Source organism: Hypomesus transpacificus, chromosome 23 (genome assembly GCF_021917145.1).
Source record: "Hypomesus transpacificus isolate Combined female chromosome 23, fHypTra1, whole genome shotgun sequence".
Lineage (NCBI taxonomy): Eukaryota > Metazoa > Chordata > Actinopteri > Osmeriformes > Osmeridae > Hypomesus > Hypomesus transpacificus.
The window spans coordinates 10,908,285-10,926,210 of NC_061082.1; the positions used below are offsets into that span (position 1 = coordinate 10,908,285).

Sequence of the window (17,926 nt, forward strand, 5' to 3'; positions counted from 1 at the left end):
CTCAAAGTCACGCATGTGCCAATGGAATACTCTGTCTTGTAACCTTTTCTTCAGGTTTTATCAAGCCAGGCTATTCTTTGTGCAATGGGATATGTGGTCTAATTAATTACTTTGTAATCAGTCAAATGTGACTTTTATGATGGAGCACAGCAGTAAAAGTTAGTTTTCTCACTCTCATCATTTCCTTTCATTCCTGTCTATGTGAAAGGAATGAAAGGAAATAAACTAATCTCTTTCCAAGAGATTAGTCATGTGTGTCATACAGCATCGATTTGAACCAGATAATATAGAATTTTGAAGATTCTGAGTCTCCACATCTTATTGTGCTCTGCAGTATATTACAGCATGGTTCATCTCCAGAGTAATGTTCTATTCTAAGGATTGGGATATGCAGAACCAGAGCCCTTGAAATGACCGACAACAAACTGCTCTGCAAGTGTTTGAAGCGATCCGTCTGTGTCCGAAGGGGATACCCGTCTCTTTAATCTGCCATTGTGGGACAGAGTCATTTTCAGTTCTAAACAAAACAACAAGCAATCGTTGTTCAGATAAAAGACCACAAATATTTTTTCTTCTTTTGCTGCTTGCAGTTTGCCCTTACTCGTCACTTGACACATTTATTTATTTACTTGGAGCAGTGTCAAGAAAACCCAAGGGACAATCCATTAGTATGCTGTATTATTCAATTGTGGCTTCAAAGCATCTGTGTTGCATTCACTTGCTTTGCTAAAGGGATTTTCTCAGGCACATATCACACATTCTTGTGCTGTCTGTCAAAGGTTTTCATTATTTTTGTGTCCAGCCCCATGCATTTTCTGTGGTCAGCCCAGGTCTCACTGGGTAAGTATTGGAAATGGACAGTGTAAAAAAAGATTTCCCAATTCTCATTCTCCATAGAAGAAGGTTCCTGTTCCTACATATGCATAATTCCTATTTCATAACCTTAGACTCTCCCTGGCACTCTATTCCTCCCTCCCACTCACGTCTAAGCTTCTTGATATTTTTTCATCTCTCTCTCCCCCTGATGCTGTTTCTCCACACTTGCCCGCCTCCACCTCCCTGTCTCTCTCCCCTCCTCATTATACTTCTTCCTCATCTCCGGCGCTGTGTGATTGCCGGGGACAGGTTTCTCCCTCGTCAGCTGGACAGAGAATGAGCTCCAAACTGCAGACCTGTCACTGACCCCTCCTCCCTCTCTTCCTCTTGACAGTCCTGGACACATCCCACAGGGCATCTGCAGGTGAACAGTGGCGTTCCCAGCGTCCGCTGAGAGGCTAGCCTCACGCCAGCCTCACCCTGGCCTCACCCCTGCATGCATTTTTACTGAATGATTTGACAAGCAAGAGCACATGGGGAACAGTGTTCTGAAATTAAGGCCGACGTGATTCCCCAGAAGTCCGCCCCATGGCTACGCCCGTCGCTGTGACTGGTGTGGTTAAATACATAGCAAAACAGGCTCGGGAAAATGAGCATGCCTACATTCCCAATGGGTGCTAGTTTTAGTTTCCCCGCCTTAAGCTGATTATTCAGCTAATTAACCTTTTAGAAGCTGTTCAGTGAGTCTGACATCAGAAAACGATGGCCAGGGGTTTATGAATCGATCTCTACCGTCACAGAGTGACAGCTGGGAGAAGGGGGGATGGCGATGAAAGAGGTAAGAAAAGGGTAGAAGGTGGAAAGGGCAGGAGGTGGAGAGATGTCTGTAGCCTGTGGAGATCTCTAGTTATTTCTCAGTGTGAGTGTTTCCGAGGCACATCAGAAGGGTTGCCGTTTAGACACCAGTCGAGACAAGTTTTAACCCTGGAAAAAGGCTTTACATTTTCGGTACAAAAAGGATAAGAAAAACTGGTTGAAAGTGAGGTTTGGACTCTAAGCTCTGAGGCGGTGCTGGACAGAGAATTATATGATACCCTGCCTTAATCTTACTATGGGGGCACTAAGTACCTAAAGGAATGGACAGCAGGCTGAAATCCGCTCAGAAACATACAGGATGTTGAATCACTTGGATGTGTCCTTAAGCTCTTAGCGTTTTTTGAGAGAGAAACTTTCAACCTTTCACACAGAGGGAAGAAACACAAAGACGTCTGTAAAGATTGAAGAAGCTGTCTTTCCTCTTTTTTTTGTTTTGTTTACTGCATCATATCCATTGGTTCTTGTCCTTCTGGATTTCAAAAACTGCCCTTGGTGATGGATATGCGTGCATCTAGGTTTGCATCAAGTGTAACTGGACTATTCAGTCCTTGAAAGAAAGTAGAGCTTAAAATGGAGTTCAATGAATCTAAGTAGTAGGTGTTTTTATCTTCATATTGTGCTGAGACTGCTCACATGGAAGCCAGATGCAGTCCATCCTTCAACCAATTTTTACACAAGTATGTGCACAAGCAGACCTTTAATCTAATGTTGTCCCATTTTCTAACCTAATGTTTTTTTCTATGCAAACTGTCGTTAAATCGTTAAACATATAACAGTACAGCAGTTTGTGGCATGATAAGAAAGAAGAAACCTGTTTCGAAATACACAAGTTTAGAGTCAGGACTAAAGCCGGTTAAGGTTGAGGTTAGAGCTAAGACAAGATCTAGGGGTGGAGCTAAGGGAGAGACAACATCCACCTCCTCTCTCATTCTGGTTCATTTGGTCTTATTATAGCTTGTCATCACTACTACTGTCGGATGACTCTGACGGAGGTGTCCTGGACCATAAACCTTTGGCAAAAGCCATCAGCATCAAGCCTACAGTTTTAACAGTAGCCTACACAAAGGGACTTTTTGCATCACACATTTTGTTTTATTCGTTAACTGTTTTTTTTATGTGAGAGGCAAAAACGTAAAACCAAAAGTCAATCATACGGTGACACCCACTGAATGTATAAATCATATTCCCTCTCATCAACACATTCAGTCTCCCTCCTCTTCTTCTGGTCGGCATTCCGACTGTCCTCGCGCGTCCCATCCAGGCAGTCTTTCACTTTCATCACCACAATTAAAATGAGTAATTGTCACCTCTCACAGTAGCATCAGGTACGGTCCTATGGTAATTAAAAAGCACCACCTGCCACATGTGTGGTGCCACAATGCACAGGGATAAAAAAAATCTACAACAATTAAATTGATTGTGTTTCCAAGTCTTTTTTTTTACATGCTCATTTTAAATCCATTGGTTACAATGTAATCTTGTTTGTTATTGGATAGAGGTGTGCCTGTGTATGTGAGGATTCATTTACATTTACAGTAAGTACAGGGACATTCCCCCCAAGGCAAGCAGGGTGAAGTGCCTTGCCCAAGGACACAACGTCATTAGGCACGGCGGGGAATCGATCCGGCAACCTTCTGATTACTATCCCACTCCCTCACCGCTCCGCCATCTGACTCCATGCAAACACCCATTCTACACAAACCAACAACTAGAGCATGGGCCTATAAGAAAATTATCAGTCCTGTTACTAGAAACAAAAATGAAAAAATAAGATGTTCATGAAACACTCACTGTGTACAGTTACTTTTTCCTTTCTTTAAGAATAGACTTCTAACTTTGCTCCCACTACCAGGTAATATGAATCATTAGTCAAAGAAATGTAAAAAGAAAAGAAGAGAAAATCTACTTTGTGATGGTTAAAAAAGGGAGATCACCACGGAGCTCCTCTGAAGAAGGCTGACACTTGGAAGACCATCAGCCTTGTTTGAAATCCTAGACCAACTTTGTAGACCTTTCCTCCTAAGGTCTTGGCTTCTGCTGAACAGTGACTCTTTAGTAGAAAACACACAAGAATTCGCTGACATCGTTTTTGACAGCTTTTGATAGAGCTGAAAATATATATAAACATATTTTAAAGCCAACTCCAGAGTTTCTTTTATCTCCACTACTGTGTGAGTGTGTGTTTGCAATTTTGTTTGGACTACATTAGTTTTCTGATCATATGTTATTCACATACTAGATTAAACGCTTCTGGCTGGGGATTGAAGATGACATTTCCTGGCCTTTCTGACAACACATTCTTATTCAGATATTTTATTCGCTTCTACCACTGCATTTGTACCTCTCACAAGAATCGATGGCCTTGAAAGAGAAAACACAAAAATGATACAGATAATTGAACATAAATATTTACACTGGGGAATTCTCGGTCATGCAGGCCATTGCTGACTCTATGTAATGAAACTGATTTCCATTTTAATATACATGTACCTAAACATTCCCCCCTTTTCCACCATTGTATCATGGGATCTACTCACTCAAAAAAACAACCCATCTCAACATATATTTTGATATGAAGATATAGGCTAGATAAGTAAATAGCTTATTGACAATTGCACACCACACAGCTCATTATGCTCTGTACAAATGTAATTTTATATTCCAAGAACCTAAACACCATCTGCAATGTTATTTACCAACCAGTCACATAGTGTATCTGCTGGGTATCATACCCTGTCCTGAGTCAATGAGAGCTTAAATCCAATCAAACTATATCTACACCACTTAAATCCTGAGATAGATTTTCTTGACTGTTTCATCAAATCGCCCACAGGCTTTCATTAGCCTATTACCTGTTTTCTGAGGCATGAAAAACAGCTAGGGATTAACACCTTAAAAAAGGGTAATGAGTTGTTCATGGTAAAAGAGCTCATTAAAGCTCTACCAACAAGACTCCATTAAGAATGTAGTCTTTATCATGGATAAGGATTATTGTACGATACTAGAAAATAAATACAAGTTATGATGTAGACTATGTATGATAAGGGCATGCCACATAGAAAAATTAGGTCAGATGGCTGAGCGGTTAGGGAATTGTGCTATTGATCAGAAGGTTGCCGGTTCGATTCCTGGCCGTGCAAATGACGTTGTGTCCTTGGGCAATGCACTTCACCCAACTTGCCTCAGGGGAGAATGTCCCTGTGCTTACTGTAAATCGCTCTGAATAAGAGCGTCTGCTAAATGACTAAATGTAAAAACACAAGGCATTTTGTTTGCAGGTCCAAAGTAGCACACCTGTACTCTAACTCATCCCCCCCCCCTCCCCCCCACACACACACACACGCACACACATACATGCATGTACACACACATGTTCTAATCCAGCAGTGTGAGATTAGAGCACTTCCAACAGGCAGGAGGAGATTAAGAGGCCAGTGATCTGAGCGTGTCAGACTCCTCTTCCCCTGATCCAGCCCTACCAGGACAAGAAGAGCAGTGAGGTGGGGTGGAGCTCCCACTTACTGCAGGAGCAGGCTTTGATGATGCCATTGAGCAGAGCTGTGTGTGTGAGTGCGCACGGCAAAGTGTATGTGCATGTACGTGTGAGTTTGTGAAAAGCAACTAAGGACAATGAGGACATAATAGGAACCGCTAGCAGCTTGATTACAATGACTACTGTACTCTCTCCATTAGAGATCCATTCAGTCTTCTTTGTTACAAGAGGCTTCATGTTTTATGGATATGATCTTCTCTCAGTTGGAGGCCCGCTGATAACATTTCCCTTCACAAAAGCTAACTAGCTGTCTGCTAGACATTCTGCCACGGTACGCCATGTTGAAGAATGACGGCTTCTGCCTGTTTTTGGCCTACTGGATCTCCTCTGACCTGATTTGACTGCACTCAGATCGCTCGCCAGCAGATGTCTCTTCTGTCGAGTGGTTCAAGCTGTTATCTAAGACCCAAATAAGGACGGGAAGTGAGATATCTGCCAATGTACATTACGTACATCACAGCTCTAGAGCAAATTTACTCTGAAGGGATTTGATGTGGACTCTCTCTCTTCAGTCTGCGCTGCAGGCTGTTTGCTCTTCCTCCCTTCTTATCTCACCTCTCTCTCTCTCTCTCTCTCCCTCTTTCTTGCAGCCAGAACCTCTCCTTCTCCCTCCCTACTCTTAGAGATAGACAGAGAGAGACCGAGAGATAGCAAATCTTTGACCTCTCCCCTCATAAATACATCAAAATCTAAAAACAGATAAGTAGACTTTCCCTACAATTAGGTTACACATCATATATGACTTGAAGTCAATTATTGAACGTACGCCCAATGGATCCAAACATGCAATCTTTCCACTTTTATTTATCAGTGGGTGATAACATGTTGTGAACACAGCTTGAACATTTTCATATCAGCCAGCTCAACATGTGTGCAGGAACATGTTTAAACACTTCAGTTCCACCCCTGTGGCGCAAATCATCGGGCTGGAATAGAGGAGGCCCCGACTGAAGCCGTGACTCAGCGTAAAACAGTTGGTGGTCGTATAATTACATTTCCCTGTGGTCAGCACGTTAGGACTGATGCTGCTGGCACTAGCAGCACCAAGCCATGAGGGAAGATTTTAGGCACCAGAGCTCTCCCTGTCTTTCTCTCTGTCCTTCTCTCTATATATCTCTCTCTGTCCTTTTCTCTTCTATATCTTTCTTTCTATGTATTTTTCTAAATATTTCTCTCTGTCTCTCTACTGCTTTCTGTTTATCATTTCCTGTGTCTTCTCCAACTGCTGTTAAAGACCAGTAGAAAAAAAGTAAATTAAAAGTTCCTTACCTTCCCTCAGTGGATACAGACTAGTGAGCAAGATTATCAGAGTGGGGGAGTAGAGGGGGGACTGGGGTGACATAATCGCTTACAACACTACAAGACAGGTGGGTGACTGAGGGAGATTTTCTCCCAAAGTGTTAGAGAATTATCCACTGAAATGTGACACACTTTGCATGTAAGCACTTTTCACCCTGACAGGTAGGATGGGTGCATACTCAAATCAAGTGCCGTCTCCTAAGATGCGAGCCCATGGTATTTCTGTCTCCAAGATATGTACTGATAAATCCTGAAGGCTCTCATCCTAACATAAGCTTAGAGAGGACTGTGTCAAGACAAGGGCTCTTCTCAGTTCAGGTGTTGGGTTTGGAACTACCCATGAAAAAGTCGACCCAAAGTGAAGGGCATGAAGGCTGAGGCTTTGGAGGTGTGTGCTGAATATCAAACAGCAACACAGTCAGCAACAACTCCATAAATCATGAAGGTACACTAGCATATTACTGCTGAGGGGGAGTCAAAGGGGGATGCTCTACCTTCCTCTCTTCCTAGGTTTCTGCTGGTAGAGGGAAACAATTATTGTTTCTTATGTTCTAACCTGGCTATTGGATTCATGGGGGATGTATTCTAGAAATGTACATCAATAAAACAAAGCAGGGATAGACATTCTGTGTTCCTGCCCATACAATGGAGTAAATATCTTTCGAACTATATGTATGTGGGATTTATATGTACAGTTTGAAGTCAATATTTCCGTAAAGATCTTAAACCAAATGTATGTATTTTAGAGCCAATGCACACACTATTTACTATTAGAATCTAAAATAAATTAGTCCAATGTGTTTATTTATTTACTTTTATAGAACATTTTAAATATGCTGACTCATTTATGATTTATGTTTGATAATTCTATGGTTCAGAAACCATATTCTGGAATTCTGGAACCCCTAACAAAAAACAAAATGTGCCATATCTTTTGAGAGTGCCTCTCTGCAGATTGGCAGGCCTTACTGCTAATTAGCAAATATCTCAGACACCAAACAAACAAGTGTTGCCCTACAATGACACCAGACTCGTTTATGCTAACAAATCGCCCTATATTCCAATAGATTGCTTATGTTGTCTCCTTGGACTGAGGCACATTCAACTCTTGCTTCAAACACATTGTCTGTCTATGGCACTCATCTTTGAGTTTGAGTCAATCCAAACATACATTTCTTGACTGGGAAGGATATATAGAATTTCTGTTCATATACCTTTTCCTTCTCCATGCCCTGCCAGGCATAACGAGTAAAAATCCAAAGTGATGGTTCCAATCATATTTGACACTGCAGGAACTCCTTTCTCACATGGAGTAAGAAGCTCCTTTAGAGATCGACAATGGATTCCAATTGGTTGTTTTAGCTGCTAGACTGACAGGAAGTGAGTTTGCCATGGTGACTAGCCTTTTAGCCTGTCCTTCAGTACACATTAGACTGGAAAGGGACCCCTACTGGGGAGGCAAACAACAATTTGTTTACATTTATTTAATATAGTAGACTTATTGTCTGATGCATGCCAATGCTATCAAGACTTCTTTACACAATTCCATTGTTAAATAAAGTGCACTTTTGGGCAAATGTGCACAATGTTATCTAAGGTCTACTGTATACACAGCAATCTGAGCATCAATATTAGCTTGCCGTCAGTGTCTGATCTTTTAGAATGTAAATGCCAGTCTCCACTGGTGCCACATAGTCAAATAGATTTTCATTTTTGCACCAGCGACATCATCTCTCTAAATTAATTGCTTCATATCATATTTCCAGAGCTTTGTTTGTGAGTGGGGGTGTGTGTGTGCGGCTGTGTATGTGTGGGTGTTTGTATTTGCGTGTTACAGAGCTTTGTCTGTGTGTATGTTTGTGGCATTTTGACCCTCTTTAATAAAATTGAAATGAGATTTTCTTTAAAAGAAATTAATTTCTCACATCAAAGGAGAGGGATGTGTTTGTGTGTGGTGATTACTGTCAACTGAACGCACAGCTCTGAAGTTGATGAAAGCAAGTTGTTTCCTTCACAGGCCACCATGATTTCCTCATAATAGGTTATCAGATGAGGAAACAGGACTAATGAGAAAACAGAGACCTAGGGTGCCTTGAACTGCACTGGCCTTAGGCCTTGTTTGCGGCAAATAAGATGATGTGGTTTCCTCTCTTTACCATAGACACCAGAAAACCCCACAGAAATTGAGACAGAGGGTTATTGAGGGGAAAAAGAAAAATATTTACCACAGGGATGTTTGGACAACAGTTAATTATTATTTGTGGCTGCCCACAGTTTGGATGCAGAACACCTTCACATCTGTGGCTTCAGTCAAACTCTGTTAACTCAAATTATAGTTTTCAGCTAAAGTGGAGTCCAGTGCTGATTGCAATGGATTCAAAGCATCGAGCCATAAGCTGTCTTAGTAAAGAAACAACAGCAGCATCAACAAAGCTAAATTTGTTCCAGATTTTATCCAAAGGACGCCTTTGAATTAAAATTCCATCTCACTGCTGTTGTAGGGCTTTCTTTCAAGCCAATAGCCGTAATCAACCAGACAAAAGAATAGCCAAACTGCATTTACTTAAGACGTCCTGTCAGAAACAGAGGCACTCAGAAAAGGAGCTGTCTGGGAAGGAAAACATTCCATGAATCCAGCAGGAACGAGACTGTTTAAAGGTGCAGGTTGTATTCACCACATTTGTGTTTGTATAGGATTTAGATCAAACCCTTTGGATAAAGCCAGCTCCTTTTTCATTGCCAGCTGTATCGCTGCCCTGTCCTCAGCTTCTTGCCAATGCAAACATTTTGATACCCCCTGAGCCTGACCGGGGCGTATTATAATCTGTACTATCTCTGATCTTGGCAGAGGGGCGGCAATGCCCATGAAGACTTTCCCGATCCAAGAAGTGATAAGGCTTTATCACAATGTCCTCCTCAAGAGCAGGTCAAATGCTGAAATGCCTCATTGATGGGTTTTGAGCGGGAGGAAGGGGGAATTGGGTGGTGTAGGTGGGGCGGGTGCTCATTTGTAATTACCAAACACCTCTGCGATGTCATTCTAAATAAATTATGGTGACACTCTGTCCTCGTCAACATCCTCCAGCACTTTAATTGATCTCATCAGTCTTAACTTATGGGGAAATAGACCGGGGGCAAAATTGCATTTCTGGAGGGCAGTTAGAGTCTTAGGAAAGTTACTAGATATGTCCAATTGTGAATCGAGCCCACTCCATGGCCTAAATTAGACTGGTGAAAAGTCTTAGAAGACATCAGTGTATGAGGTGAAATAAATTATTGTCATGTCTTTTCCACTTTCCTCCTCACACCTTTCAAGGTCAGTTCTGCTCTAAGTGCCCGCAGTGTGAAATGTTCAATCTACAATGAAGATATTAATTTACATTTAATAGGGCTTCAAAGGTTGACGGGCAATATCAGACTATTCTGGTGTGTGTATGTGTGTGTGTGCATGTGTCCATAAGTGTGAATTGCGTGTCTGTGTATCCTTCTTGTTTTTGAAAATCTCTTTTCGACTTGAGTGTGCGTTGTCAAGACCCTTTTTCCCTGTGGCATTGACAGGATCTGGAACAATATGTTAAAGCCAGGCCCAGGGGAAGTATGTCACCGGTTCTGCTTTCACTGGGAGCTTTTGTAATGGAAACCCCCTACTGTTTCCTGCCCAAGGCAACCTTCAAATTCACACTCTCCCTCCCAGCAGGCACTCACCATTTAAAACGCTTTGCATGCTTGACCTCATAAAAAAGTTGAAGTAAAAGACTTTATCACACTAATGCTCTGGTCAAAAGTCCACAATCCCCCACAGAGTTGGGAATGTATTAGGAATGTGAAATTAGGCAGGTCTGCCGGACCTGAAATAAAATATTCTGTTAAAAAGGGAGGGGAAGATATGAAGATGCAAATGTAGGACTGATTTATGTAGATCCACCTGTCAGCAGCCGTAGTGCTCGGCTCCTGACAGGTGGAACCTCCGATTTTAAAACAGGCTCCTTAAACAATCGTCCTGTTTATCCTGCGTTTTCACATTTAATCCGGTCCAGTTGTACATCCTCACATGTTCAAATCCACTCTTGGCGTTCAAAAGATACAGTATCTACCCAGCTGTCTTACTGCCATTCCTGGCACCTCAGAACTGTTTTGGCACTCCCTTTAAATGTGAAGTTCTCTTTTTTCAGATCTAGCTGTTGAGACTGTAATGTGTGTACCATCATCTTCGTCTACTATGGTTGGATGAAGCAAGCACCAGACTTGCACAAACTGCTGCCTGTTTTTGTGGCTCTGCTAAATAAGATTGGACCAAAGAGTGAAATTGCCCCTACTCAACATTCCCCAGTTTATACCGAGTCTATTATAATCCCATTACCAACAATAACAAAGTTGCCTCCACATACAGTGGGTTATAATCCAGAGCTACGACTCTTAGAGTGGGGAGATAGAGGGTGTTGCAGGGAGAAGGGGTGGAAAGTGAGAAAGAGAGAGACAGAGAGGGAGAGAGAGATAGAGAGAGAGAGAGAGAGAGAGAGAGAGAGAGAGAGAGAGAGAGAGAGAGAGAGAGAAAGAGAGAGAGAGAGAGAAAGAGAGAGAGAGAAAGAGAGAGAGAGAGGGAAGGGGGGCAATAAAATAGAAAATAGAGAGCAGATGAAAGAGGGACAGAAGGAGAACAAAGGAGGACAATTCTCTGCTTCTCTTTATTGAGACATTCAGGGGGTAGACATGCGGCAGCACCACTCAGTCCAGAGCAGACCAGCCTGAAGAACACAGTCATGCTCACACGGTCAACAGCCCCACCCAGCAGAAAGCCCTGCAAGATACTAGCCACTAAGGGATATTGATTCTCACCATCACTGACCCAAGATAGAATATTGCATATTTTACCCTAAAGCATGCCGACTCTCAAAACCACATGCAGTAGCACAGGGTCGCTCAACAAAAAACAGAAGAAGGAGGGGAGACAGGGGGAGAAAAAGAGAGAGGGGATAGGGTGGTGGGGCAATTGAGGACATGTCCTCTGAGAGGATGTGGCTGCCATTATCTCTGTCACCTGACACAGGGGCCACACAAACCAGCCATGATGGATCTCTGGCCTCTCCTTTTGTTTCTCAAAGGTAAATATGAGAACAGCCATTTGCTTGTCCTTAAGGAGAATCTAGACGTTTCATCTCTAGAGCACCATGTCAATCCTGATCATTGGATACATTTGAGAACCCCTGCCATGATTGATCCACCCTTGTGTTTTGATGTTTCTCTCAGAGTAGGCAAAATGAGTGACAACAAGGCCACCCTTTTCAAATCTAAGTAGGCAGGGTTGTGATTGATGCTGAGTGGTGGATGTTGCTGAAGACAATGGGATCCTACTGTAGTTGTACATTCCATCCATCTTGACTCATACACACTCCGAGTGCATATCATCATGTTTAGAATGAGGAGGAGCAGAGGTCAGGTGCTGGCTTTGAACTGCTGGAGCGAAAACACTGTTCAAATTCACAGCGGGGGAAACTACAGTTACACTGGCATTTCTATAATTTAAACAGCTTTAAATATGCAGAATGCTTTGAGAGCGACACTTTGTGTGGAGTATACCATGAGAACATCCATCACAGCCCTTTTGTGGACTAATTTAATTAATGAATTGTCTTCAACGATGTGGTTAAAACATTTGAATAGATGCTCTCATTGGCTGCAAAAGTCCTCTTGTTTAGCTCTTCAACATCTGACATCTTCAACCTTCAAGTCACAAACAAGTTCATGTCACCTCAAACTACTCCAGCTTCAGGTTTGGAAACGTTCCTTGTTGGACACATAAAAACGGGTGGGGGATGATGGTGAATGAACAGAGGTGTGACAGGGCTCATGAAGCAGGAGCTTTACTTGTTGAGACAGTGATCCTGAAAGAGAGCAGTTGGCTCAGACTGGTAGACACAAACAAACTTGTTCTCCTCAATGATTCTTCAGGCTAGTCTACAACGCATATTGCAACAGCAACACAAGGAGAGGCGTTTTATTGTCAAGAAAGGAAAATAAGGACATTCAATGTTACTAAAACCATATCAAGGTATTACAACAACCAATGCTACATACACACACATGCTCACACATGCACACACACGCTCACACATGCACACACACACAATACACATCCAGATTCACGCACACACACACATCTAAACACACACACATCCACATCTCACATGTTGGAGAGCAACTATATGCAGTTCCACATATATTTAAATTTGAATATGTTAATTTGTAATTACTTATTAATCTGCAATTGTGTCCCTACAACAGTTGTACTTAAGGAGGTGTATCTACATGTGTCTCAGCTTGTTTTATAGTTAGGATTAACCTATTCAGATCACAACCCATTAGGATATCTCTCTGCCTCTCTTCCAAGTGTTCAATAATGTTGTCAGCTCCTCTCATTGACCTCCATCTACTCTGTCTGCTTCTGACCTCTAGTGACTGCGTGGACACCGACATTAATTAGAACAAACATTCGACCACACACTAGACAATTTACCCTACCTCTTGCCGGTGAAAGAGGGGTTTCAAATGTGCGCATCTTTTCAACGGATGGGTGGATTTATTGTTTTTTCAACAGCAGTGTTTGAATTATTCTGTTGTGGAGCGCAAGTCCATTATTTATACTGCCTCTGCTACATGTCCGCTGAACACATGCTTAATATTATTAATCATCAGTGAATGTGACGATATTCCTTTGAACCAACTGCTTTAGCCGGTAAGTGAGTCAATCGTTTCTGATGGTGATAGCGTTGAAATACAATTTGGCATTAGCCCGAGTCTGATTTAAGACAAATAACAACTGCTACGAATACCATCACTTAAAAACACTTAACATATGTGGCATATTATTAAGGTGAGTTACTCACAGTGACTACCCGCCAGCCCGGTACCAACGACGCAGAGCACGGTGAGACTGACGGCGATGGCAAAAGATGACATTTCCACCTTGCTCGCAACCGACCAGATATCCAAGAAGCTGGTACAGTATATCCTGTCTAAGAGAGAAAATAGCTCCGGTGCCGAGGTAAAATTCCTGCCGTTGTACTACACTTCACCTTAGAACCATGAAGAAGCAGGACAGTAGGCGCGCGCTCACAACATGATCTGCACACTGTTTACAGTTCTACCTGGCTCCGTCTCACACACTCTCGATTTCTCTGTCTCTCACACTAACTCACTCTCGCTCTCTCTCTCTCTCCTCCACCCCCCCCCCCTGCACACACACACACACACACACACACACATCTCACACACACATCCACTCCACACTCTCTTACATGCTCTCTCGCGCGACAAATACCCACAACCAATACCCTTTTCCTAGTTGTTGCGTGATTTGCCAAACGTACAGTAGAAGTCAGAATTATATTTTAGTGTACACTGACTCGAATGACTGGTAGCCTCGTAAGCCTACTCAGTGTTGAAGGAGGCGTAGGGTAAATTCCCGAAATACCGGTATTCAAATACAATTTCAGCACCATTGCGTCGGATAACCACATGCGTTGCGCAACAAAAGGAACGTTTACAACTGTAACATCGCTTTTGACAACACTAAATATCAGACCGAGAGACAGATAATAGCAGTACCGACTTCTTAAGAAAACGTTGTTTAACTTTCACACCGTATAGGCTGTACTTGCGTGTGATTTTCTCAGAAAGCAGTTGTTCCCTGCGGAAGCTGTGCCCGAGGCTGTATATTCAGTATGTTTGGGACCCAACGATGTGCTATCTCTCCTGTTTGTTTCAGGCCTCAATCATTGCCTTCAGGCGGTCACCAGGCAAACAGCGGAGGAAAATGGCAGCTGCAGGTGTGACTGAAGTCTAAGTTGACTTGATTGCTTTAAATTCTCAAGTTAAAGACGATAATAAAAAAAACAATTAACAGGGGCTAGATCTTGTTGCAGTAGTTTTAGTAAAATCGGAACAAAATGTAGATTTTACTACTCCGAGTACAACAACATATTTAGTCAATAATATCTAATAGGCTACATAGGCTTACACTTAGGGGGATATATATATTTAATAATTTGGCAGACACTCTTATCCAGAGCGACTTACTGTAAGTACAGGGACATTCCCCCGAGGCAAGTAGGGTGAAGTGCCTTGCCCAATGACATGTCATTGGCGTGGCCTGGAATTGAACCGGCAACCTTCTGATTAATAGCCCGATTCCCTAACCGCTCAGCCATCTGACCCAGCAAACATATGGCATGGCTGTTGGCTAATTTTTATAAATATGTCCATGTTTAGCTCTTTACAATACATCTCCATATTTTTGATGTCTCATGGTTTAGCATCAGCAAGATTGTGCCTTTGTCTTCATTTAATGATATCAGTCTGTGTTCAGAGGCCACCAGTGCTAATTTAATCCATTACCTCCTGTGCAAGCCTGCTCACCACTATTTAGATCTGTTCCCTTTCTGACAAAAACAGTCAATTTCTCTCACAACCACTGTTTGTTATGATACATTCATGTCCTTTGTATAATAAAAAAACACCCATTCCTGAGTAATTTGCCGTACATAACCTTCATCACCTGCTTTCATCTGTCTGCATACACCCCAGTGAATGCTCAGGCAGTACATATCCCATTAGCATAAGTGCATGCAACATTCATTTATCTAGCAGCTCTGTGGAGGCATTCCTTCATGCAAAACCCTGGGGTTCCTGTCAAGTGTCAAGATATGAGGCCTACACTAAAGTGCTATTAAATTACAGGGCCATATTTGACACCTATCTCCGGCCTACAAATATGGTGCCTAGTTCAACACCATTTTCTCTTGACAAGTGCCTCATGAAAAATGCATACTTTCTCTTAAGGTCTTAAGGGTTGCGGTAAATTGAATATTTAAAGAGGCAGAATAAAGGATTACTTGTATCCAAAAACCATGAAGCACATGCCTCGGTTTTTGGTTTCACTGAAAAACACACGGCATTGAATTCTGGTGTTCGTGAAATCATAAACTTATGATTTTTCAACAATACCATGCTGATCATTTCCTATGTTTTTGAACAAATTCAGGCATTCTAAAGTATTTCAGACAAGCAATTGCCCCATTAGCATTCTGACACCCATTGACTGACAGAGTGGTTGGTTCATGGTCAATGGTCCTTACAGTTTCCAATGGCCGCTGATGTTACTCTATGTTCAGTCAATGGCTGTCATGTTGTAGAAATAGTGAGAAGAGGTTTATTAATTGAATAATTTCACCCGCCGTCTATGGAAACAGCACTCAGAGTGCTGACCAAGTAATCATATAGATGCAGATGTGATTTAATTAGATCTTCACAATACCAGCACATTAATAAAGCAATTCGTCATTTTTGGCCTTTCGTTTGAAGCAGAGGGTGTTTTTCAAGGTGTCGAGAGGCTCCATCTGGCCCTGGTTGGTGATGTCTTTGTACACACTGGGAACAGCTGCTCCTCCACCTGTGCTCTCACACCCTTCCTACAGCACTTTACCATTCCTCTGTCTACCACCTCACTTCAGAATGGATGCAGTACAACAGACACGTACAACAAGTGTGTTGGCCTGTAAATGAAGGTGTTCGGCTGTTCCCATGGTTGGTAGAATGAGTCCTGATGCCTGTCTGTCAGCTAAGAATGGTTGTTTACTTCATATGGTGATGTTACTGATTAGCTTGTGTGTTGATGATACTTTCTTTGGCTATGGAAGGTGCTGAGGTGCAGTTCAGGAGCATGGTTTCATCCATGGGTTTCCATTTTCAATGTGCTGTTCAGTGTCTTTGACCCTGGCTTGCATTGACATTGTCCAACTTTACATTTAGTATCTAGACTGCCTCTAGCAAGGAAAGACAGCGCTTCCTGTAACTCAAGGTATCTTAGATTCCATTCCATATGTTAGGATGTTGAATTATTGATACTTTCAACATTACATCTCACATAACCAAACTCAGATTCATGGTTTACCGCCCCTGTATAAGCACACAAGGGTTTCCTTTAGCCATCATCATTATTGGTTTTTTGAAAACTTGCTACCCTGTGCAAAATGAGGTTGATCGTCAAGGTTTTGCTCCTTAACCCATACAGGCTACTTCCCAGACCTTGCGCCTGGATTGTTGGAAAGGTGTAACGTTAAACGTCACTAATGCATCCACTTGATGAAATCTGCAGATAATGAAAATGTGGAAGAGTAGATTGGGCTGTTGAATTTTTCATGAGAAGAAAGGATAAAGAAAAAAAAAGCAGATGAAACAAAACTAAACCAATAGGAAATATTACTCTGGATCAATAATTGAGCAGTTATTGTTGTATAAGAATGGCATTTTTCTCTTATTTCTAGGTAGATTGCCTAAAACTAATCTCTCCACGGGATATTATTTTCATAGAGCAGAACCTAAGCAGGAAACGCTAGCCTCAACAATTGAGTAAAAACTGGAGTAAAAAGAATTGATTTTGGATGAAGAATCTCAAATACTCATTGGCTAGGTATACTGATGAGATCATGAATGTGTGAGAGCATCAACAAATTATAGAAGGTGGAAATGTAATGTTCCTACTCATTATTAGACAGATAATTATGAATCCACATTGTGATTTAGTGTTCCTTTTTAGTATACCACCATTGCATTTTCATTCCTGTAAGCAGACCATTCTTACGAAGGATCTAAGTGCAGAGGGTTTTATTACGAAACAGGTTGGTCAAGGAACAGGCAGAGATCGATATTAAGGCAGGGCAATAGAGGCAATCCAAAATGGTAATGGCAGAAGGTTGTGATATAGTAAAACGGGGCAAAGAATCCAACAGGAGTTGTCAAAAGGCAGGCACAATTGTCAGTAACACAGAACAGATAAGACTCAAGGGAAAGTGCTCAGACAAACTTTAATAAAAGAGTAAGACTCCACAACAAAACTAGGGAACACAGGGTTTTAAATAGCAAACAAAAGGGTCAAACAAGCAACAGGTGAAACCAATTAACTCAAAACTCAGGGGTAGCAGAGTGCAGCTTCCTAGCAGGCTGTTCTGAGTGCCTAGGTGTGACAGTGTCTTCAGGACTTCAAGCCTGGAAGACTTGAAAAGACAGTTGCATAAAAAAGACATTCAGTTTTGGCTTGTGTTAAAGAAAAAAAGAGGGGTTTGGTATAATCAGAGAAACACCTTTGCTTCAAAAAGAAATTTCCATCTAGGAGTCACATTTCACCTGAGTGTCAGACACCTCTGTGATTGCCGCCATCTCAGGATCTCCTCTCTGGGACATTACTCTCATAAGAACATCCCGAGATGCAGCCACTGTGGATAATTTAATTTGGGAAACGGAGAAGCTGCTGAGAGTTTCATCATATGGATGATGGATGAGCTGGAGCTTTCAGATGCAAAGAACTCTCCCACCCAGGGCCAAGCA

At 42.1% G+C, this 17,926-nt stretch overlaps 1 protein-coding gene across 1 annotated transcript in view; it reads right to left on the reverse strand.

Moving 5' to 3' along the window:
* Nucleotides 1-13,770, reverse strand: part of LOC124485165 (contactin-associated protein-like 5) — a 48,589-nt gene extending 34,819 nt beyond the window's left edge. The window contains exon 1 of the mRNA XM_047046546.1: nucleotides 13,429-13,770. Within this exon, the coding sequence (XP_046902502.1) occupies nucleotides 13,429-13,501 (73 nt within the window). The 5' untranslated portion in view covers nucleotides 13,502-13,770. The remainder of the gene's footprint in view (nucleotides 1-13,428) is intronic.
* Nucleotides 13,771-17,926: the final 4,156 nt, after the last annotated feature.